This window comes from Rana temporaria, chromosome 3 (assembly GCF_905171775.1).
Source record: "Rana temporaria chromosome 3, aRanTem1.1, whole genome shotgun sequence".
Lineage (NCBI taxonomy): Eukaryota > Metazoa > Chordata > Amphibia > Anura > Ranidae > Rana > Rana temporaria.
Window position 1 is genome coordinate 491,298,334 of NC_053491.1, and position 20,671 is coordinate 491,319,004.

The 20,671-nt window shown below is 44.2% G+C and overlaps 1 protein-coding gene across 1 annotated transcript in view; it reads right to left on the reverse strand.

Annotated features, from left to right (window-relative positions):
* Positions 1 to 490: 490 nt before the first annotated feature.
* LOC120933773 overlaps positions 491 to 20,671 on the reverse strand; it is a 59,369-nt gene continuing 39,188 nt past the window's right edge. Inside the window, exons 7-8 of the mRNA XM_040347168.1 lie at positions 7,815 to 7,917; positions 491 to 1,385 (exon numbers count right to left, since the gene is read on the reverse strand). Of these exons, the coding sequence (XP_040203102.1) occupies positions 784 to 1,385; positions 7,815 to 7,917 (705 nt within the window). The 3' untranslated portion in view covers positions 491 to 783. The remainder of the gene's footprint in view (positions 1,386 to 7,814; positions 7,918 to 20,671) is intronic.

Sequence of the window (20,671 nt, forward strand, 5' to 3'; positions counted from 1 at the left end):
TACCGAACTCGGCTATCCCTGTGACCCTGCTCCTGTCTCCTGCTTGGCTCAATGCTGTCGCCGTGTGCCTGTGCTGGCCGTCCATCCTATCAGCTTTCTTGGGTCCAGCTCCTTACCAGATGCTTTGCCTGCACCTCCAAGCCAGCTACTCCACTTACAAGTTCTGCACGCAACCCCCCACAGGCACTGTTCCTCCTCACCCTAGCCACCATCTATTCCACCTTCAGTGGGGCTTGGGTTGGAGATACAAGGGAGGCCGACCTCGTCATTCCAGACTCCTACCAGGTACGTGACACCAGATCACAACTTCCACCCGTATTGCCCCCTGTGCTGGGCTGAAAGGGTTCAAGGGATCTCCTCTTCGGTTCTAACCCTTATTACCACCTACAAATACTTGAAGTAGAAGGGAGGGGTGAAAGGTGAATAAAACTAACCAATCAGATGTCAAATGTTATAACAATGTGAAAACAGAAAGAATGCCACTTGTATATTGCTTCTCTATAGATTTTATTTTAGATAGTTTATGTTAATATTGATTATAAGATTATACGACCAAGACTATTATGTTACCATTGAGAAAATATAAACTCCAATGATTTAGAATCCTGTTTACAATTTTCACGTGTTTTACACTATAAGATCATTGATTAATTAATTATTTGATCTAAACTTATCATTGTCAACCTTTATTATTTATGGGGGTGACAAATAAATCATCATTATCACTGTAATTCAGAATCAGCAGTTGGGGTATCTGTGTGTATATGATGAGCTCATTGGCTTTCACGGAAATTTGGGCTGCACAAGAACTTCCCCTTTGATCTCACTGTATAGAGATATCCAATTAATGACATTCCCATTGTGTCTGCCATAGATGACTTTGATGAAGTCTTCTGAAGTCAGGACATAATCCCACATGTGGACGTCACTTATTTCACCGACCAATGACTGTTTCTCGTCAAACTTTCCACCAAAAGAATCTTGTTCCTGTCCCAGAACAATGCTGGTCTCAGCTGCGATAGAAGACCCTTTCATGGAGACTCTTCTGGGGTAGAGTTTCCCATTGACCCAAAGTTGGACCACTCCAGTTTCGGAGTCCCAGGTCACACAGATGTGCCTCCAGGCCAAAGACTCTGAGTCTGTCCTAAAACTAGTGAGTTCCTGGTTGATATATACGGAACAAGTGTTTGGAGGCTGGAAGTAGATCACAAAGGCGCTGTCCTTCCCGGGAGTAGCGAGGGAGAAGAGAGCATAGGGGCGGGAAAGATCGGTATAAGAACGTAGACAGACGCTGACTTTCTGCAATGGTTCTGTAATTGTAGGTCTTAGAATGACATGAGTTGTGTTGGTTTCTTTGGGAAAGACAAAGACTTTATCCTCCAAGCCTAGGGAAGAAAACAGACCAACCGCATTACTACTACATATAAAAGCTTTAAATGATGAACAATGAATGAATAAATTATTTGTAGATTCCAGTAATTAAAAAAATGCATACTCTCAGAAGATCATTAAATGTATTTCCATTTTGTGAATAAATACGTGGTTTTCAGATCCAGTATTGAACGAGTTTTGGCACCTTTTTTCATTGTCTCAGTTATCTAGTCGAGGGTGTTATTTTGATCTCCAAATGTCCTGCTAATATTTTGATTAAAATGGAGGCCTTAGAAGTTGAAATATTGGAGCCCTAAGACCACCAGGTATCATACTGTCTACCATATTTTCAGGAGCGTCTAGTGCTTATGCTCTTCGTTCAAGCATCCCAGTTTTGGTTGTGGCATTCTCCTTGTCTGTCCGTCCACCTGGTAGGTGATTGATGTGGCCAGACTCTAGGTGGAGACCAAACACGATTTAAGCCAGCCAAGCCTGCAGTCTCATGCTTGTGATACTGTGTGTAATATCTGATCAAGCTACCAGTTTGTCTGCTCTGCTATGCTAGATTGGATTACCTCTTTGATGACCTTGGATCGAATATCAACTATTCTCTGAAGTTTGCCTGCCCTTTGACCTCAAATTTTGACCCTGACTATTATAAACCTTCCTTGTCTGCCAACCACAAGTACCTGTCTGCTTTTCTCAGTTCGTGCCTGCCCTGGCGTGGTGGCCAGACACTATAGCATTGTGTATAAGACCTGGGGGCAATTTTGTACTGGAAGGTCGGTGACTTGTCGGTATGGTTCCCCTATCGAGATGGTTCCTGTAAGGAATGAGCAGGCGCAATCCTTGCTGACGGAAATCTCCGAACCTCTGCCGGCATCCAGGCTCATTCCTTAACATCCCCGTGGATTGGAGGATGTTAAAAAAAGAGCCAGGAGGCCGAGCGAGCCAAGCGAGGACGTGAGGCCGACTGGCCACTTACCTCAAATTCCACGTCGCCCTGGAGGTTCGGTGATTTCCATCGGCAAGGATTGCGCCTGCGCAGTCCTTACAGGTACCATCTCGATAGCCGGAACCATATTGTCAGATCACCGGCTAGCCTTTTGGGAAAGGGTGCTGCTATAGGTGAAGAACACAGACGCCAGCTCTAGTGTCGGACCACCTGTGTAAAGCCTCATACACACATTCAGACTTTTTGACAACAAATGCCCGATGGACTTGTTTTAGTGGACAATCCAACCGTGTGTACGCTCCATCGGACAAATGTTTTGTGTTTTTCATCGGACAAATCCGGCTAATCTGATCGTGTGTACACAAGTCCATCCGACTAAAGTCCAAAGTACAAACACGCAAGCTCAGAACCTCTGTATCTGCACCCCCTCCCCCCTGAAAGGTGTCAAATGTGACAGCGTAGGGGGAGGGTTACGAAAAGCGGAGGTTCACTTTTGGGTGAACCTCCGCTTTAATGAATGCTGTAGATCAATAAGGGGGCAATATAATCTGTTGAGGTTTCTCTATATACAATTTCTTGCCAAGTTACCTTTTTTGGGATTTATCTTCCCTACTACTTTTTGAGGCGTGGTTGGTTTATCCCTTGTATCCCTTCTGACCCATTTGACAGGGCCTTTGTAGGCATGCACCTTCTCTTCTCACATACAGTGCCTTGAAAAAGTATTCATACCCCATTGAAATTTCCCACATTTTGTCATGTTACAACCAAAAAACGTAAATGTATTTTATTGGGATTTTATATGATAGACCAACACAAAGTGGCACACAATTGTGAAATGGAAGGGACATGATAAATGGTTTTCCACATTTCTTACAAATAAATACGTGAAAAGTGTGGGGGGTACATTTGTATTCAGACCCCTTTATTCTGATACCCCTAACTGAAACCAAGTGGAACCAATTGCCTTCAGAAGTCACCTAATTAGAAACTTGAGTCCACCTATGTATAATTTAATCTCAGTATAAATACAGCTGTTCTGTGAAGCCCTCAGATGTTTGGTAGAGAACCTTAGTGAACAAACAGCATCATGAAGGCCAAGGAACACACCAGACAGGTTGGGGATAAAGAAGTATAAAGCAGGGTTAGGTTATAAAAAATATATCAAGCTTTGAACATCTCATGGAGAGCACTGTTCAATCCATCATCGGAAAATGGAAAGAGTATGGCACAACTGCAAACCTACCAAGACGTGGCCGTCCACCTAAACTGACCGGGCCGGGCAAAGAGAGCATTAATCAGAGAAGCAGCCAAGAGGCCCATGGTAACTCTGGAGGAGCTGCAGAGATCCGCAGCTCAGGGGGGAGAATCTGTCTACAAGACAACTATTAGTGGTCTCTCCACAAATCTGGCCGTTATGGAAGAGTGACAAAAAGAAAGACATTGGGTAAAGAAAGTCATAAGAAGTCCTGTTTGCTGTTTGTGAGAAGCCATGTGGGGGAGGGGACACAGCAAACATGGGGGAGGGGACACAGCAAACATGTGGGGGAGGGGACACAGCAAACATGTGGAAGAAGGTGCTCTGGTCACATGACACCAAAATTCAACTTTTTGGCCTAAAAGAAAAACCCTATTAGCTGGATTCAGGTATGGCGCCGCATCTTTAAGGCAGCGTATCATATTTACGCTACACCGCCTTAAGTCAGAGAGGCAAGTACTGTATTCACAAAGTACTTGCCTCCTAACTTCTGGCGGCGTAGCGTAAATAGGGCCGGCGTAAGCGCGCCTAATTCAAATTAGGATGAGGGTGCGTGTTTTATGGCAATGGGGGGTGACCTGACGTGATTTACTTTTTTAAACGAACGGCGTCAGTGTACATATCCCAGTGTGCATTGCGCCAAAGTACGCCGCAAGGACGGATTGGTTTTGATGTGAACGTAAATTACGTCCAGCCCTATTCACGGACGGCTTACGCAAACAACGTAAAATTTACAAATTTCGACGCGGGAACGACGGTCATACTTAACATTGATGCTATTTGATGGAATAACTTTACGCCTGAAAACACCTTACGTAAACGGCGTATCTTTACTGCGTCGGGCGCACGTACGTTCGTGAATAGGCGTATCTAGTCATTTACATATTCTACGCCGAACTCAACGGCCAGCCTATATATTGCACCCTAAGATACGACGGCGCAGGCTGTCGTATCTTAGCTAGGTTTAAGTGTATCTCAGTTTGAGAATACACTTAAACTTAGGACGGCGCAGATTTCGAGTTAGGTCGGCGTATCTACTGATACACCGGCCTAACTCTCTCTGAATCTAGCTATATGTGTGGGGGAAAACTAACACTGCACATCACCCTGAACACACCATCCCCACCGTGAAACATGGTGGTGGCAGCCTTATGTTTTGGGTATGATTTTCTTCAGCAGGGACAGAGAAGCTGATCAGAGTTGATGGGAAGATGGATGGAGCCAAATACAGGACAATCTTAGAAGAAAACCTGTTAGAGCCTACAAAAGACTTGAGACTGAGGGGGAGATTCACCTTCCAACAGGACAACGACCCTACATTGTAAATTGTACCCATTGACCAAAAAGTGTCAAAAAGTAAAGAACGCAAAAGACAGTTTTTGACAATTCATTAATTAAAAAAAGTGTCCCATGATGGCCATCCATCTTTAATCACACCGCCCGACGGACCCCGAAAAATATAGAAAAAAAAGCTCCGCCTTAATGGGAGGCGTCCCGTCAACTGCTGTCTTTTCGCTGTGACAGCTGTTATGTAGGAAAGTTCATGTCATGTGCCATCAGAGGTAGGCATGGTCATCCGGTTACATCAGCTGAGTATTTTTGTTTTTTTTTCAATTTTTCGGGGTCCGTCGGGCGGTGTAATTGACGATGGATGTACATAGCGGGACGTTTTTTTATAATAAAGGAATTGTCTTTTGTGTTTTTTTACTTTTGACACTTTTTTTGGTGAATGGGTAGGGGTACAATTTACCCGATACCCATTCACATAGGGGGGGCGGGATCTGGCGGCCCCACTTTTTAAAGGGGGCTTCCAGATTCCGATAAGCCCCCGCCCGCAAACTCTAAAGTCGACGGTATGTGGCCTAGTATGTGGCCTAGTATGGTCCAGGGGGGAGCGCTCTCTCGCCCCAACTATCCTGTCCTCCAGGCTGCTCGTTCGGATAGGGGCCTGGTATGGATTTTGTGGAGACTCCACGCTGTTTAAAAAATAAATAAAAAGTTGGCGTGGAGTCCCCCATATAACCATATTTATATTGTCAGGAGCAATACATTAGAACTGCAAGCAATTTAAAAATGAATTTTCTTCCATTAGTAATACACATCACAAAGATGTGCAACTTTACAGGCAGACTAAGGGGACCCCCAGGCACGATATTTAAAGGAATATTTAATTTTTATTGTTTCACTTTAAAGGGGTGTTCCAGGCATTTTTAATGTTTATTAAAAGTCAGCAGCTACAACAAGTGTATCTTCTGGCTTTTAATAAACATGTACTCACCTGCTTCACGTTCAAGCCACGCACCGGCCGGAGCTCCGCTCCTCCCCCCCCCTCTCCGGCCGAAATCCTCATTGTTACTGTGGGAACCCGGCCGTGACAGCTTTCAGCTTCACGGCCGGCCACTCACTGCGAATGCGCGAGCGGAGCCCCATCTGACTTTTTCTGTCGGAATTTCCGATGGACTTAGATAGAGAGCAGGTTCTCTATTTTTCCGTCAGAAATTCCGACAGAGGTTTGCCTGCAGAAAAGTCGGACCGCGTGTACGAGGCATTACAATCCACTTTTTACTGCAGGTAAGCCTAAAATAAGGCTTACCTGTAGCTTCCGTGGATATCTCCCAAACTGGCATGGACGACAGGTGGCAGCAGTGGAGTCGAGGTTTGGGTGCTTTTCCCCAGCAGCCTATCAGGAGGGGTTTTCCTCACTGTGCATGCTGGGGGAGGGTATTTATGGGACAGACGCCATTGGTCTGGGCCTTCTTCCAGTGTGGCACCCACTGTTAGGGTGACCACATCGCGGTGCCCGGGCAAAATGGCCTACCAGGCCGGGGTGCACGTTACACGCGGTGTTCCTGGTTTTCGGGACCACGTTGTTCCAGAACATTTGAGCTGTGGCCGGGCCCCAGTGATCGACTAGGTCCCCAACCCTGAGAAGATTCCAAGCGTTGTTCTATGGGGGGAAGCTGTTCGGTGTTGAGTCGACCTGAGGAGAGCCAAGAGAGGCTGGCGATCCAATAGGGTCTCGACAATCCACCGGGGATCAAGGTAACCGGACACTGAAAGGCTGGACGTCGGTCACCTAACAGTCGGTAACCTAATTGCAAACTACCTTAAGGAGACTTTTTCCCTTAAAGTTCCGAGTGATACTCTGGTTGCCAGGTCAGTGAGAGAGGCCTGTCCAGGTACACTATACCAACTCTGGCTGGAGTGGCGAAGAAAACAAAGTGTTGTTGGAAGCACGACTGTTTCCCATTTGTTACGCCTGAGTCTGCTGTTTCTTCTCCTACTACATCTCTACTCTTCACCACAAGTTTTATTGGGGTAGATTCAAAAAGCAATTGCGTCTGCGTAACCATAGTTACGCAGCGCAATTGCTTACTTTTGCCGGCGTATCGAATGCTCCTGATTCAGGAACCTCGATACGCAGACTGCAGCCTAAGATATGACTGGCATAAGGCTCCTTATGCCGTCATATCTTAGGGTGCATTCTTACGCAGGCCGCTAGGTGGCGTTCCCGTTGTGGTCAGCGTAGAGTATGCAAATTGCATACTAACGCCGATTCACAACCGTACGCGTGCCCTGCGTACGCAGTTTACGTCGTTTGCGTACGTCGGGTTTTGCGTAAGGCTGCCCATGCTATTAGCAGGGGCAGCCAATGCTACGTATACCCGTCGTTCCCGCGTCGCGAAATTTGAAAATTACGTCATTTGCGTAAGTGAATCGTGAATGGCGCCGGACGCCATTCACGTTCACTTTGAAGCAAATGACGTCCTTGTGACATCATTTACCGCAATGCACGTCGGGAAAGTTTCCCGACGGAGCATGCGCACTACGCTCGGCACGGGAACGCGCCTAATTTAAATGATCCACGCCCCCTACTGAATCGAGCGTAGCGCAGGTAATTTACGGAGGCGCAGCGTCAAAACGGTGCGCTGCGCCTCCGTAAAAAATGCGCAAATGTACCTGAATCTACCCCATTGTTTTTACCCAGCTGGGTAATAAAGAGCACAGAAAAAGACACCTGTCATGGACATTCCATTACTGCGAGGTAACATGCCACCCAAAACAAACAGCTCCTTCGGGGGTAGTGCTATACATCTTTCACATATAATTGTCACTGTGACCTCTCATTGTTGATGGGCGTGGCACATAAAGCCTTCTTCATTGTAAATCTGTACTGAAAGTTGGAGAATCTTAATAATTAATAAGGTGTATATAGTTAGATGATAGACTTACGTTGAGGTTCGGGCTTGACGTGAACCTCCCCTTTAATTTCACAGCGCAAGCTCTTCCAATTAATGACGTTTCCATGGAGATCACCAGAGAGGACCTTCTGGATGTCTTCCTGAGTCAGGACGTAATCCCACATGTGGACGTCACTTATTTCACCGACCAATGACCGAGAAGCATCAAACCCTCCACCATAAGAATCTTGGTCCTGTCCCAGAACAATACTTCTTTCAGAATCGATAGAATGAGTATCATGATAATTTTGTCTCATGTAACGCCTTTGGGAGATCTTTCCATTGAGCCAAAGATAGACCCCTGCATAGCTGAAGTCCCAGGTTACACAGATGTGCCTCCAGTAAAAAGGCTTCCAGATTGCTGTAAAAACAGCCGTTTCATTGTTTATGAACACCTTGTAGGTGTCTGGAGGCTGGAAGGAGATGTGAAAGGCATCGGCGTGTCTTAGAGTAGCAATAGAGAACAAAGAATAGGGACGGGAAAGCTCACTGTAACAACGTAGACAGATGCTGAGTTGCCGCAATGGCCCTGTAATTGTAGGTCTTAGGATGACATGATCCGCGTCGGTTTCTTTGGGGAAGACGAAGACTTTACCCTCCAAGTCTAGGGAAGAAAACAGAGAAAACTCATTACTGGTACTTATCAAAGCTTTGGGTCCAGAACAAAAAAGTGAGCATTAAAAAAGGGGGGGAATGGGGGGGGGATGGGGGTGGGACTTTATATGAGGCATATGATAGAACTACCACAGGCCTCTATCCCTGTAAAAGTATGAAAAAGGGGGGAGAGTTGGGACTTTAAATGAGATGCGTTTTTAGCAATATGCGATTAAGTATATATATATATATATATATATATATATATATATGGAATATGGTTTGGTAGGCATGTTTTGGTTCTACTCCTGTTTTGCCTTTGTTTTTTCCAGTGCTCCTTTTTGCCTGACCAACTACAGGTAGGGGCGGGTTTAGGTCGGGTCAAGTCCTAGGGAAAAAAGTGTGGGAACTCCCACCCAAGATCCACTCCCTCACCAAAGAAAAATGATACCCTTATATGCATAATTACTAAATCGCAATTGTTTTTTTTTTTTTAAGCAAGTTCTTTCTAAATCCCGCGATAACTCGCGACAGACCTCCGCAAAGTCTCCTGGGAACAATGACAAAAGCTCCCAGGAGACATTGAGGCATCGAGGAAGTGACGGAATACCCGCACACTACCCAATGAATCCATATACAGGAAGCGGCCAGTAACATAAAGGATTACTAAGGTTCGCCTGCCCCTGACAGTGACTCGAGCTGGGCATCGCCGCTTAGTGAAGGATTGGCTCGGGCGGCTCGGCTGCTCTAGTCCTGCAAAGGGAACTGCGTTCCTGCTGTGAAAAAAGTGCAGGAACTCCGTTGCCATGCGTTCCCGCAGGACTTGAGCCCTGGTTTAGGTTATCACCTGCCCCCTATCTATTGATTAGCACGCCTGTGCTCCTCTTTAGGAGGCTTCAAAATCATATCTAGGACTGCAGTACACGGAGTGCCTTGACGCTTGGCCTGCAGCTTACCAGGTATTTGCAAATACATGCAACTAAACCTCTGTTTTTAATTACATACAGTTAGACAGATGAATTCGGTTTAGTGCTTTTTTGGTAGGCAACTTTAAGCCTGGCTTTTATGGAAACATTTTTTATATTCCATATATATACTTAATCGCATATTGCTAAAAACGCATCTCATTTAAAGTCCCAACTCTCCCCCCTTTTTCAAAAAAGTGAGCATTTACTGTATTTATGAACGCCAGAATCTAAAATACAAAAGATACACTAATAAATCTTAGAAAAGTAATTATATATTTTTTTCAATGTGTATAAATATGTACTTTGTAGATCATGAACCGTTAGTTTATTTGTGGCTATTGCTCTGGTAATGTGGTGGGTGGAGTCAGCGCCCTTTTAATTAAGGTGACCAGATTTTTTAAATGAAATCCGGGGACATATTTTCTCTTTACTAGTAATGGCAACAATCAGCGATTCTCTGCCCGTCGCCGCCCCCCTCACAGCCTCTCAAGTCTTACTCTTCGTGCCCCGGCTACTACTGGATGGGGAGCGGAGGAAGATCACTCTGCCAGGGAAGGCAAGGAGATAGGCAGGCGGCTGGTCAGGATTTGAGCCAAGGCAGAAGAACATGCGAGCGAAGCTGAATGGGCATGCGCCCGAAATATTCCCTCCGCTCCGACCAGCACATGATCATCAGAAAGCGGCACAGATAATGGGAAAAATACAACCCCCCTATGCTAGTAGGCACGGCAGAGCGCGGGGGGGGGTGTAATTCTATTTTTTTTTATTCTAATTCTGCACTGACTGTCTTTGAAATCGCCCCTGTCCCCTATTAAATCCAATCTGGGGACAAAACCAGGGACAGACTTGGTCTGGGGACAGTGTCCTCAATCAGGGGACTGTCCCCTGTAACTGGGGATGTCTGGTCACCCTACTTTTAATACCAGCTATGGGGGGGGGGGGCTGGTAGTTCAGGTATGGGAACAGGTCACCCCTGACCAACACCATGTAGGCCTGCAGCCTTTGTGGAGGAGAGCACCCTCCACAGGACTGGACTGCCAGGAGGAGTAGTTATGGATTCACAATGGAGAAGGGGGAAAGCTTGGTTTTTGAAGGCATCAGGGCCTGGGACTGAGGGTGTCAGTGTTCACATCTGAACCTGGAAGCTCTGCAGTGTCTGGCGGTAGCTCTTCTTGTTTTTCCACCTGAGATGTTAGACAGCTCCCTGTCTGATCCTTTGGACAACATTGTCTTGTATCTTGTTTCTGGTGAACCTTTAACTTGTTGCTCCTCCCTTAAATTTCCTATTTAAAGGGGTTTTAAAGGTTCATGTTTTTTCACCTTAATGCGTCCTATGCATTAGAGTGAAAAAACAGCTAGCAATGGTGCACCCCCTATTACATTAACTGAGCCCGTTCACCTGCCCGGCTCTTCCCCAGCGTCCTCTTTTCCGCTGTTTCTCTGCATTAATTGGATAGATTGATAGCAGCGCAGCCATTGGCTCGCGCTGCTGTTAGTCAAATCCAATGACGCGCCCGTCGGGGGGCGGGACCGAGACATACATTCTGTGTCTATGGACGCAGAGTGTATGAGACGGGAGCGTGCCCACAAGGTAACCCCCTCGGAAGAGCGCTTCCTGAGGGGGTTAGCTATTGCGGGGAGGAGCCGAGACAGCCACCGAGGGAGCCCAGAAAAGGAGGATCGGGGCCACTCTGTGCAAAACGGACTGCACAGTGGAGGTAAGTATAATATGTTTGTTATTTAAAAAAAAAATGAAGCTTTACAACCGCTTTAAGCCATAATTCTGCACTTTCGTGTATCCCATCTGGACCAGCTTGATGGAAACCGCTGTCCAATCCAGGTCTCTTACAAGCTTACATTTTCCACCATCTCAGTTCACCAATAAAGGGAATACAGTTTACTTTCAAATGTTTTCCTGACATTTTAAAGGGTTCACCTTTGCAGATAAAAAAAATGTGCAATTGCTATTTTTTTATTAGGAGCCTGTAAAGCATTGCACCCGTGATCAGCAGATCGCGGGTGCAGTGCTAGGCTCCTGCAGGCTGTGGGCCAGATTCAGAAAGGAAATACGACGGCGTATCTCCGGATACACCGTCGTATCTCTGAGTGTGCGTGGTCGTAACTATGCGACTGATTCAGAGAATCAGTTACGCATAGATTTCCCTAAGATCCGACCGGCGTAAGTGTCTTACACCGTCGTATCTTAGACTGCATATTTACGCTAGCCGATAGGTGGCGCTTCCGTATATTTACGCAATGAATATGCTAATTATGTAGATACGCCGATTCAGAAACGTACGTCCGGCCGGCGCATTTTTTTACGTAGTTTACGTTAGGCTTTTTTCGGCGTAAAAATACCCCTGCTATATGAGGCATAGCCAATGTTAAGTATGGACGTCGTTCCCGCATCGAGTTTTGAAAGTTTAACGTCGTTTGCGTAAGTCGTTCGCGAATAGGGCTGTACGAAAGTTGCGTTCACGTCTAAAGCAATGACGACTTGCGGCGTAATTTCGAGCATGCGCACTGGGATTTTTTCACGGACGGCGCATGCGCCGTTCATAAAATACGTCAAATACGTGGGGTCACAGTGTATTTAATTAAAACACGCCCACATCATCCCCATTTGAATTAGGCGGGCTTACGCCGACACACATACGTTACGCCGCCGTAACTAAGGGGGCAAGTTCTTTCTGCATACGGAACTTGCGCCCTAAGTTACGGCGGCGTACCGTATCTGAGATACGCTACGCCGCACCGACAGATACTCCAATGTATCTGAATCCAGGCCTGTGAGTGTATCTGTCTGCTCATACTTTGTAAAGGCAGGCACTTGCTGAATGACAGAAAGGATCAATGAACTACCTAGAGAGCTCACCAGCACCCTGATAGTTCATTGAGAACTACAAGCTGTCCGCTACAAAGGCTGTTGGTAGTTGTAGTTCTCCCATTCACATAACTCTGTGAATGAATGACATGGCTGGGTGGCCAGACCCCTGTCACAAAGGGGGTTCAGGGGGGGGTTGGGTGTTGTACATGTTACACCCTGAATATGAGTGCTACATATAGCATGTTATAAAAGGTGACCTAATCCTTTAGTTAAGGTGTAAGGTATAGAGATACTAACACTGCCAGGCACTGTATTTGGCTGATCAATGCCCCCATTTTTGCGATATGGCACTGCCTCGCTTTAAATGACAATTGCACGGTCGTGCGATGCTGTACCCAAACAAAATTGACGTCCTTAAAGCGGGGGTTCACCCTATTAATAAAACATTTTTTTCCTCTAGCATAACATGAGGCATAGTAGCGCGAGCTACAGTATGCCTGTCTTTATTTTTTTAGTCCCGTACTCACTGTGCAATCGTAGACACAAGATTCCGACCCCCCTCGGGGAATGGGCGTTCCTATGGAGAGGGAAGGTGATTGACGGCCGGCTCTGGCACGTCAAGCTTCTCCGGAAATACCCGAAATAGGACTTGACGCTTCACGGCGCCTGCGCATAGTCTGTGCGCAGGCGCCGTATAGTGCCGTGAAGAGCTGAGACCTGTTCCGGCTGTCTTCGGGGAGCGTGACGTGCCAGAGCCGGCCGTCAATCACCTTCCCTCTCCATAGGAACGCCCATTCCCCGCGGGGAGTCGGAATCTTGTGTCTACGATTGCACAGTGAGTACGGGACTAAAAAAATAAAGACAGGCATACTGTAGCTCGCACTACTATGCCTCATGTTATGCTAAAAAGTTGTTATGGAGGGTGAACCACCGCTTTAAGTGAAGTGAGATAACAGCTCCACTATGGTATTGAAATTGGGTGGCTGCTCTCTGTTCTTCTATTATGGCTGCCTCATTGGGGTTGTGCCTCAACCTCACTTTCCTCCTCTGCTCTATCCGGCACCCAAGTCGGGTGACCTCATCATCATCATCATCTCCTCCTCTACCACTGGAGACACCTTGACAATATGATGCGGCTGGGGGAACATGAATACCAATTTGTGTACCAGTGTTCTCCCCTCTCTGTAGGCTAATTTTCCTGCCTTCCTCATCTCAGAACCAACATCAGAATTGAGTAGTGGCTGTGCATCGTCAAGGAGCAAGTGGCTGATGCTGTGTTCAAATAACTTCGCTGACTCCTCCATGCCTGATGCTGGTGCTGTGGCACAAATATCTGTGGACAAGGAGACAGGTTTAGCCACTCTGGCAGCTGCAGGGGACTGCGCACTAGTCTCTGCTTGGGTGACGGAGGATGACTAGGATGAGAACAGTTTAGTAAGCCAGTCCACCACCTCTTCTCAGGGCTGGACTGGGACAAAAATTTGGCCCTGGACTTCATCCAGACCGGCCCACTTTGATTCAATAAAATGCTGCCCCCACCCCCTGAAAAATCACGCCCACCAAAAGGCCCCTACATCCATTATTGTATATCATGAGAGGGTGAGAGAGAGGGGAATGAGAGAGAGAGAGAGGGAGGGTTGAGGGAAAGGGGGTGAGAGGGGGTGGGTGAGAGAGGGGGGTGAGTGTAAGAAAAAGAGAGTGAGTGTAAAAAAGAGGGGGTGAGTGTAGGACCCCTTTTTACACTGAGGCGTTTTTTAGGCGCTTTTGGGCTAAAAATAGCACCTGTAAAGCGACTGAAAAACGCTTCCGCTGCAGTCCCAGTGTGAAAACCTGAGTGCTTTCACACTGGGGCGCTGCCAGGGCATTAAAAAATGTCCTCCAAGCAGCATCTTTGTTTTAAACAATGGCCCACTGAGCCATCTGCCCACCGGGAAACTCCCTGTAGTCCCTATGGCCAGTCCATCCCTGCCTCTTCTGCATGCTGGGGCTGAATTGCATGGGTAACATCACTTAACAGAGGAAATGATGCCCTGCCTGAGGACTGACCACGTCCTAAACCTTCAATAACGCAATGAAATATACAGCGTTAAACTTGCAGTAATGCACAGAACTATATGGCATTAAACCTTCAATAACGCAATGAAATATACGTTATATGAAATATATGGCGTTAAACTTGCTGTAATGCACATAACTATATGGCATTAACCTTGCAGTAACACAATGAAATATATGGCGTTAAACTTACAGTAACACAATGATATATACGGCGTTAAACTTGCAGTAATGCAATGAAATATATAGCGTTAAACTTACAGTAATGCACAGAACTATATGGCATTAACTTTGTAGTAACACAATGAAATATATGGCGTTAAACTTACAGTAACGCAATAAAATATATACAGCGTTAAACTTGCAGTAACGCCATGAAATATGTTGGGTTAAACTTGCAGTAATGCACAGAATTATATGACGTTAAACTTGCAGTAATGCAATGAAATATACAGCGTTAAACTTGCAGTAATGCACAGAACTATATGGCATTAACCTTGCAGTAACACAATGAAATATATGGCGTTAAAGGGGTTGTAAAGGTTTGTTTTTTATTTTCTAAATAGGTTCCTTTAATAAGCTAGTGCATTGTGGGTTCACTTACCTTTTCCATCAATTTCCCTTCTAAATGTTTTTTTTCTTTGTTTTGTTTGTCTGAATTTTTCACTTCCTGTTCCTCCTCAGTAAGGCCCCATACACACGAGAGGATTTATCCGCGGATACTGTCCAGCGGACCGTATCCGCGGATAAATCCTCTCGAGGATTTCAGCAGATTTCTATGCGATGGCGTGTACACACCATCGCATTGAAATCCGCGCCGAAATCCTCTGGCGATGACGTGTCGCGACGTCGCCGCGATTATGACGCGGCGACGGGCGCGACGCTGTCATATAAGGAATTCCACGCATGCGTCAAATCATTACGACGCGTGCGGGGAATCCCTTTGGACGGATGGATCCGGTGAGACTGTACAGACGAGCGGATCCATCCGTTGGGAGGAACTTCAGCAGATGGATTTGTTGAGCATGTCAGCGAATATCCATCTGCTGGAAATCCATCCCAGGGGAGATTTATCCGAGGATAAATATCCGCCGGAGTGTACACACCATAGAATCTATCCGCTGAAACCCATTTGATGGGATTTATCTGCGGATAGATTCTATGGTGTGTATGGGGCCTAAGGTGTTCAGTAAGCTGTTCTAAATGACTTTCCACCGCTCGGATGATGGTGGAAAGCTTACTGAGGAGAAACAGGAAGTGAGAAATTCAAACAAAGAAAAAAAACATTTAGAAGGGAAATCGAAGGAAAAGGTAAGTGAACCAACATTGCACTAGCTTAAAGGAACCAATTTAGAAAATAAAAGACGAACCTTTACAACCCCTTTAAACTTACAGTAACGCTGTATAATGAAATATACAGCGTTAAACATGCAGTAATGCAATGAAATATATGGCGTAAAACTTGCAGTAACATAATTAAATATATGGCATTAAACTTGCAGTAATACACAAAATTATATGGCATTAAACTTGCAGTAACGCACAGAACTATATGGCGTTAAACTTTCAATAACGCAATGAAATTAACAGCATTAAACTTGCAGTAATGCACAGAACTATATGGCTGAAATATATGGCTTTAAACTTGCAGTAATGCACAGAACTATATGGCTGAAATATATGGCTTTAAACTTGCAGTAACACAATTAAATATTCAGCATTAAACTTGCAGCAAAACAATGCAATATACAGCATTAAACGCACAGTAATGCACAGAACAATATGGCATTAAACTTGCAGTAATGCAATGAAATATACAGCAATAAACTTGCAGTAACGCACAGAACAATATGGCGTTAAACTTGGAGTAACACAATAAAAAATGTACAGCGTTAAACTTGCAGTAACACAATTAAATATATGGCGTTAAACTTGCAGTAATGCAAAGAACTATATGGCATTAACCCTAGCAGTAACACAATGAAATATACGGCGTTAAACTTGCAGTAACCTAATTAAATATATGGCGTTAAACTTGCATTAACGTAATGAAATATACAGCGTTAAACTTGCAGTAACATAATTTAATATATGGCATTAAACTTTCAATAATGCAATGAAATATACAGCATTAAACTTGCAGTAATTCACAGAACTAAATGGCTGAAATATATGGCTTTAAACTTGCAGTAACACAATTAAATATTCAGCATTAAACTTGCAGCAAAACAATGCAATATACAGCATTAAACTTGCAGTAATGCGCAGAACAATATGGCATTAAACTTGCCGTAACACAATGAAATATACAGCATTAACCACTTCTCGACCGCCGCATGTAGATATACGTCGGCAGAATGGCACGGACAGGCACATCAACGTACCTGTACGTGCCTGCCTAGACGTGGGTCGGGGGTCTGATCGGGACCCCCCCCCGCTACACGCGGCGGTCGGGTTCCCTCGGGGAGCGATCAGGGACGACGGCGCGGCTATTTGTTTATAGCCGCTCCGTCGCGATCGCTCCCCGGAGCTGAAGAACGGGGAAAGCCGTATGTGAACACGGCTTCCCCGTGCTTCACTATGGCGCTGCATCGATCGAGTGATCCCCTTTATAGGGGAGACTCGATCGATGATGTCATTCCTACAGCCACACCCCCCTACAGTTGTAAACACACACTAAGTGTACACTAAATCCTACAGCGCCCCCTGTGGTTAACTCCCAAACTGCAACTGTCATTTTCACAATAAAGAATGCAATTTAAATGCATTTTTCGCTGTGAAAATGACAATGGTCCCAAAAATGTGTCAAAATTGTCCGAAGTGTCCGCCATAATGTCGCAGTCACGAAAAAAAACGCTGATCTCCACCATTAGTAGTAAAAAAAAAAAAAATTATGAAAATGCAATAAAACTATCCCCTATTTTGTAAACGCTATAAATTTTGCGCAAACCAATCGATAAACGCTTATTGCGATTTTTTTTACCAAAAATAGGTAGAAGAATACGTATCGGCCTAAACTGAGGAAAAAAAAAATTATATATGTTTTTGGGGGATATTTATTATAGCAAAAAGTAAAAAATATTGCATTTTTTTCAAAATTGTCGCTCTATTTTTGTTTATAGCGCAAAAAATAAAAACCGCATAGGTGATCAAATACCACCAAAAGAAAGCTCTATTTGTGGGGAAAAAAGGACGCCAATTTTGTTTGGGAGCCACGTCGCACGACCGCGCAATTGTCTGTTAAAGCGACGCAGTCCCGAACTGTAAAAACACCTTGGGTCTTTAGGCAGCATATTTGTCCGGGGCTTAAGTGGTTAAACTTGCAGTAACGCACAGAACAATATGGCGTGAAACTTGCAGTAATGCAATGAAATACACAGTGGTAAACTTGCAGTAACGCAATGAAATATACAGCATTAAACTTGCAGTAACGCACAGAACTATATGGCGTTAAACTTGGAGTAACACAATGAAATGTACAATGTTAAACTTGCAGTAACACAATTAAATATATGGCGTTAAACTTGCAGTAATTTAATGAAATATACAGCGTTAAACTTGCAGTAATGCAAAGAACTATATGGCATTAACCCTAGCAGTAACACAATGAAATATACGGCGTTAAACTTGCAGTAACCTTATTAAATATATGGCGTTAAACTTGCATTAACATAATGAAATATATGGCGTTAAACTTGCAGTAACATAATTTAATATATGGCATTAAACTTTCAATAATGCAATGAAATATACAGCATTAAACTTGCAGTAATTCAGAGAACTAAATGGCTGAAATATATGGCTTTAAACTTGCAGTAACACAATTAAATATTCAGCATTAAACTTGCAGCAAAACAATGCAATATACAACATTAAACTTGCAGTAATGCACAGAACAATATGGCATTAAACTTGCAGTTATGCAATGAAATATACAGTGTTAAACTTGCCGTAACGCAATGAAATATACAGCATTAACCACTTCTCGACCGCCGCATGTAGATATACGTCGGCAGAATGGCACGGACAGGCACATCAACGTACCTGTACGTGCCTGCCTAGACGTGGGTCGGGGGTCTGATCGGGACCCCCCCCGCTACACGCAGCGGTCGGGTTCCCTCGGGGAGCGATCAGGGACGACGGCGCGGCTATTTGTTTATAGCCGCTCAGTCGCGATCGCTCCCCGGAGCTGAAGAACGGGGAGAGCCGTATGTAAACACGGCTTCCCTGTGCTTCACTATGGCGCTGCATCGATCGAGTGATCCCCTTTATAGGGGAGACTCGATCGATGATGTCATTCCTACAGCCACACCCCCTACAGTTGTAAACACACACTAAGTGTACACTAAATCCTACAGCGCCACCTGTGGTTAACTCCCAAACTGCAACTGTCATTTTCACAATAAAGAATGCAATTTAAATGCATTTTTTGCTGTGAAAATGACAATGGTCCCAAAAATGTGTCAAAATTGTCCAAAGTGTCCGCCATAATGTCGCAGTCACGAAAAAAACCGCTGATCTCCGCCATTAGTAGTAAAAAAAAAAAAATTTATGAAAATGCAATAAAACTATCCCCTATTTTGTAAACACTATAAATTTTGCGCAAACCAATCGATAAACGGTTATTGCGATTTTTTTTTACCAAAAATAGGTAGAAGAATACGTATCGGCCTAAACTGAGGGAAAAAAAAAATTATATATGTTTTTGGGGGATATTTATTATAGCAAAAAGTAAAAAATATTGCATTTTTTTCAAAATTGTCGCTCTATTTTTGTTTATAGCGCAAAAAATAAAAACCGCAGAGGTGATCAAATACCACCAAAAGAAAGCTCTATTTGTGGGGAAAAAAGGACGCCAATTTTGTTTGGGAGCCACGTCGCACGACCGCGCAATTGTCTGTTAAAGCGACGCAGTCCCGAACTGTAAAAACACCTTGGGTCTTTAGGCAGCATATTTGTCCGGGGCTTAAGTGGTTAAACTTGCAGTAACGCACAGAACAATATGGCGTGAAACTTGCAGTAATGCAATGAAATACACAGTGGTAAACTTGCAGTAACGCAATGAAATATACAGCATTAAACTTGCAGTAACGCACAGAACTATATGGCGTTAAACTTGGAGTAACACAATGAAATGTACAATGTATAACTTGCAGTAACACAATTAAATATATGGCGTTAAACTTGCAGTAATGTAATGAAATATACAGCGTTAAACTTGCAGTAATGTAATGAAATATACAGCGTTAAACTTGCAGTAATGCAAAGAACTATATGGCATTAACCCTAGCAGTAACACAATGAAATATACGGCGTTAAACTTGCAGTAACCTAATTAAATATATGGCGTTAAACTTGCATTAACATAATGAAATATACGGCGTTAAACTTGCAGTAACATAATTTAATATATGGCATTAAACTTTCAATAATGCAATGAAATATACAGCATTAAACTTGCAGTAATTCACAGAACTAAATGGCTGAAATATATGGCTTTAAACTTGCAGTAACACAATTAAATATTCAGCATTAAACTTGCAGCAAAACAATGCAATATACAGCATTAAACTTGCAGTAATGCACAGAACAATATGGCATTAAACTTGCAGTAATGCAATGAAATATACAGTGTTAAACTTGCAGTAACACAATGAAATATACAGCATTAAACTTGCAGTAACGCACAGAACTATATGGCATTAAACTTGCATTAACATAAGGAAATATACAACGTTAAACTTGCAGTAACGCACAGAACAATATGGCGTGAAACTTGCAGTAATGCAATGAAATAAATAGTGTTAAACTTGCAGTAGAATTCAGGTCATGACTCGGACCTCTCCCAGCCCCCCCCCCCCCCTCCTATGGAACCCAGATGAGAGGACAGCACTTAAAAAACGATGTTCAAATACAAATCTGATGATCAAGGCTGCAGACAAAGTGGGGAACATTGTTTTGATAAATCGTACTGAGTATCTTAAAACATGCCAACGCATACTAGACAACAGGCAATGGTACACCCCAATCCCTGGCGTTATTATGGAAAGAGACAAAAGGAGATAATTTGCCATTTTGGACTGTGCCTTGGCGAGGAAGCTCATTGACAAGGAGACAGTGGAGTATCTTAAAGTTGATTTTCCTAAGTTACCAACTTTTTATGTGTTACCAAAGGTCCACAAGTTATTGGACGATCTTTCTGAATGTCCAATTACCTCAGCGGTGGGTTCACTCACCGAGAAGATTAGTGAGTATGTGGATAGAATTTTACAGCCCCTTGTGGGGAATCAGTTCTCATATGTCAAGGACATGTCTCACTTGCTTACACTATTACATGATTTGACTTTACCGGAGGGTGCCCTTTTAGTTACATTGGACATTGAGACCCTTTATTTCTCCATACCC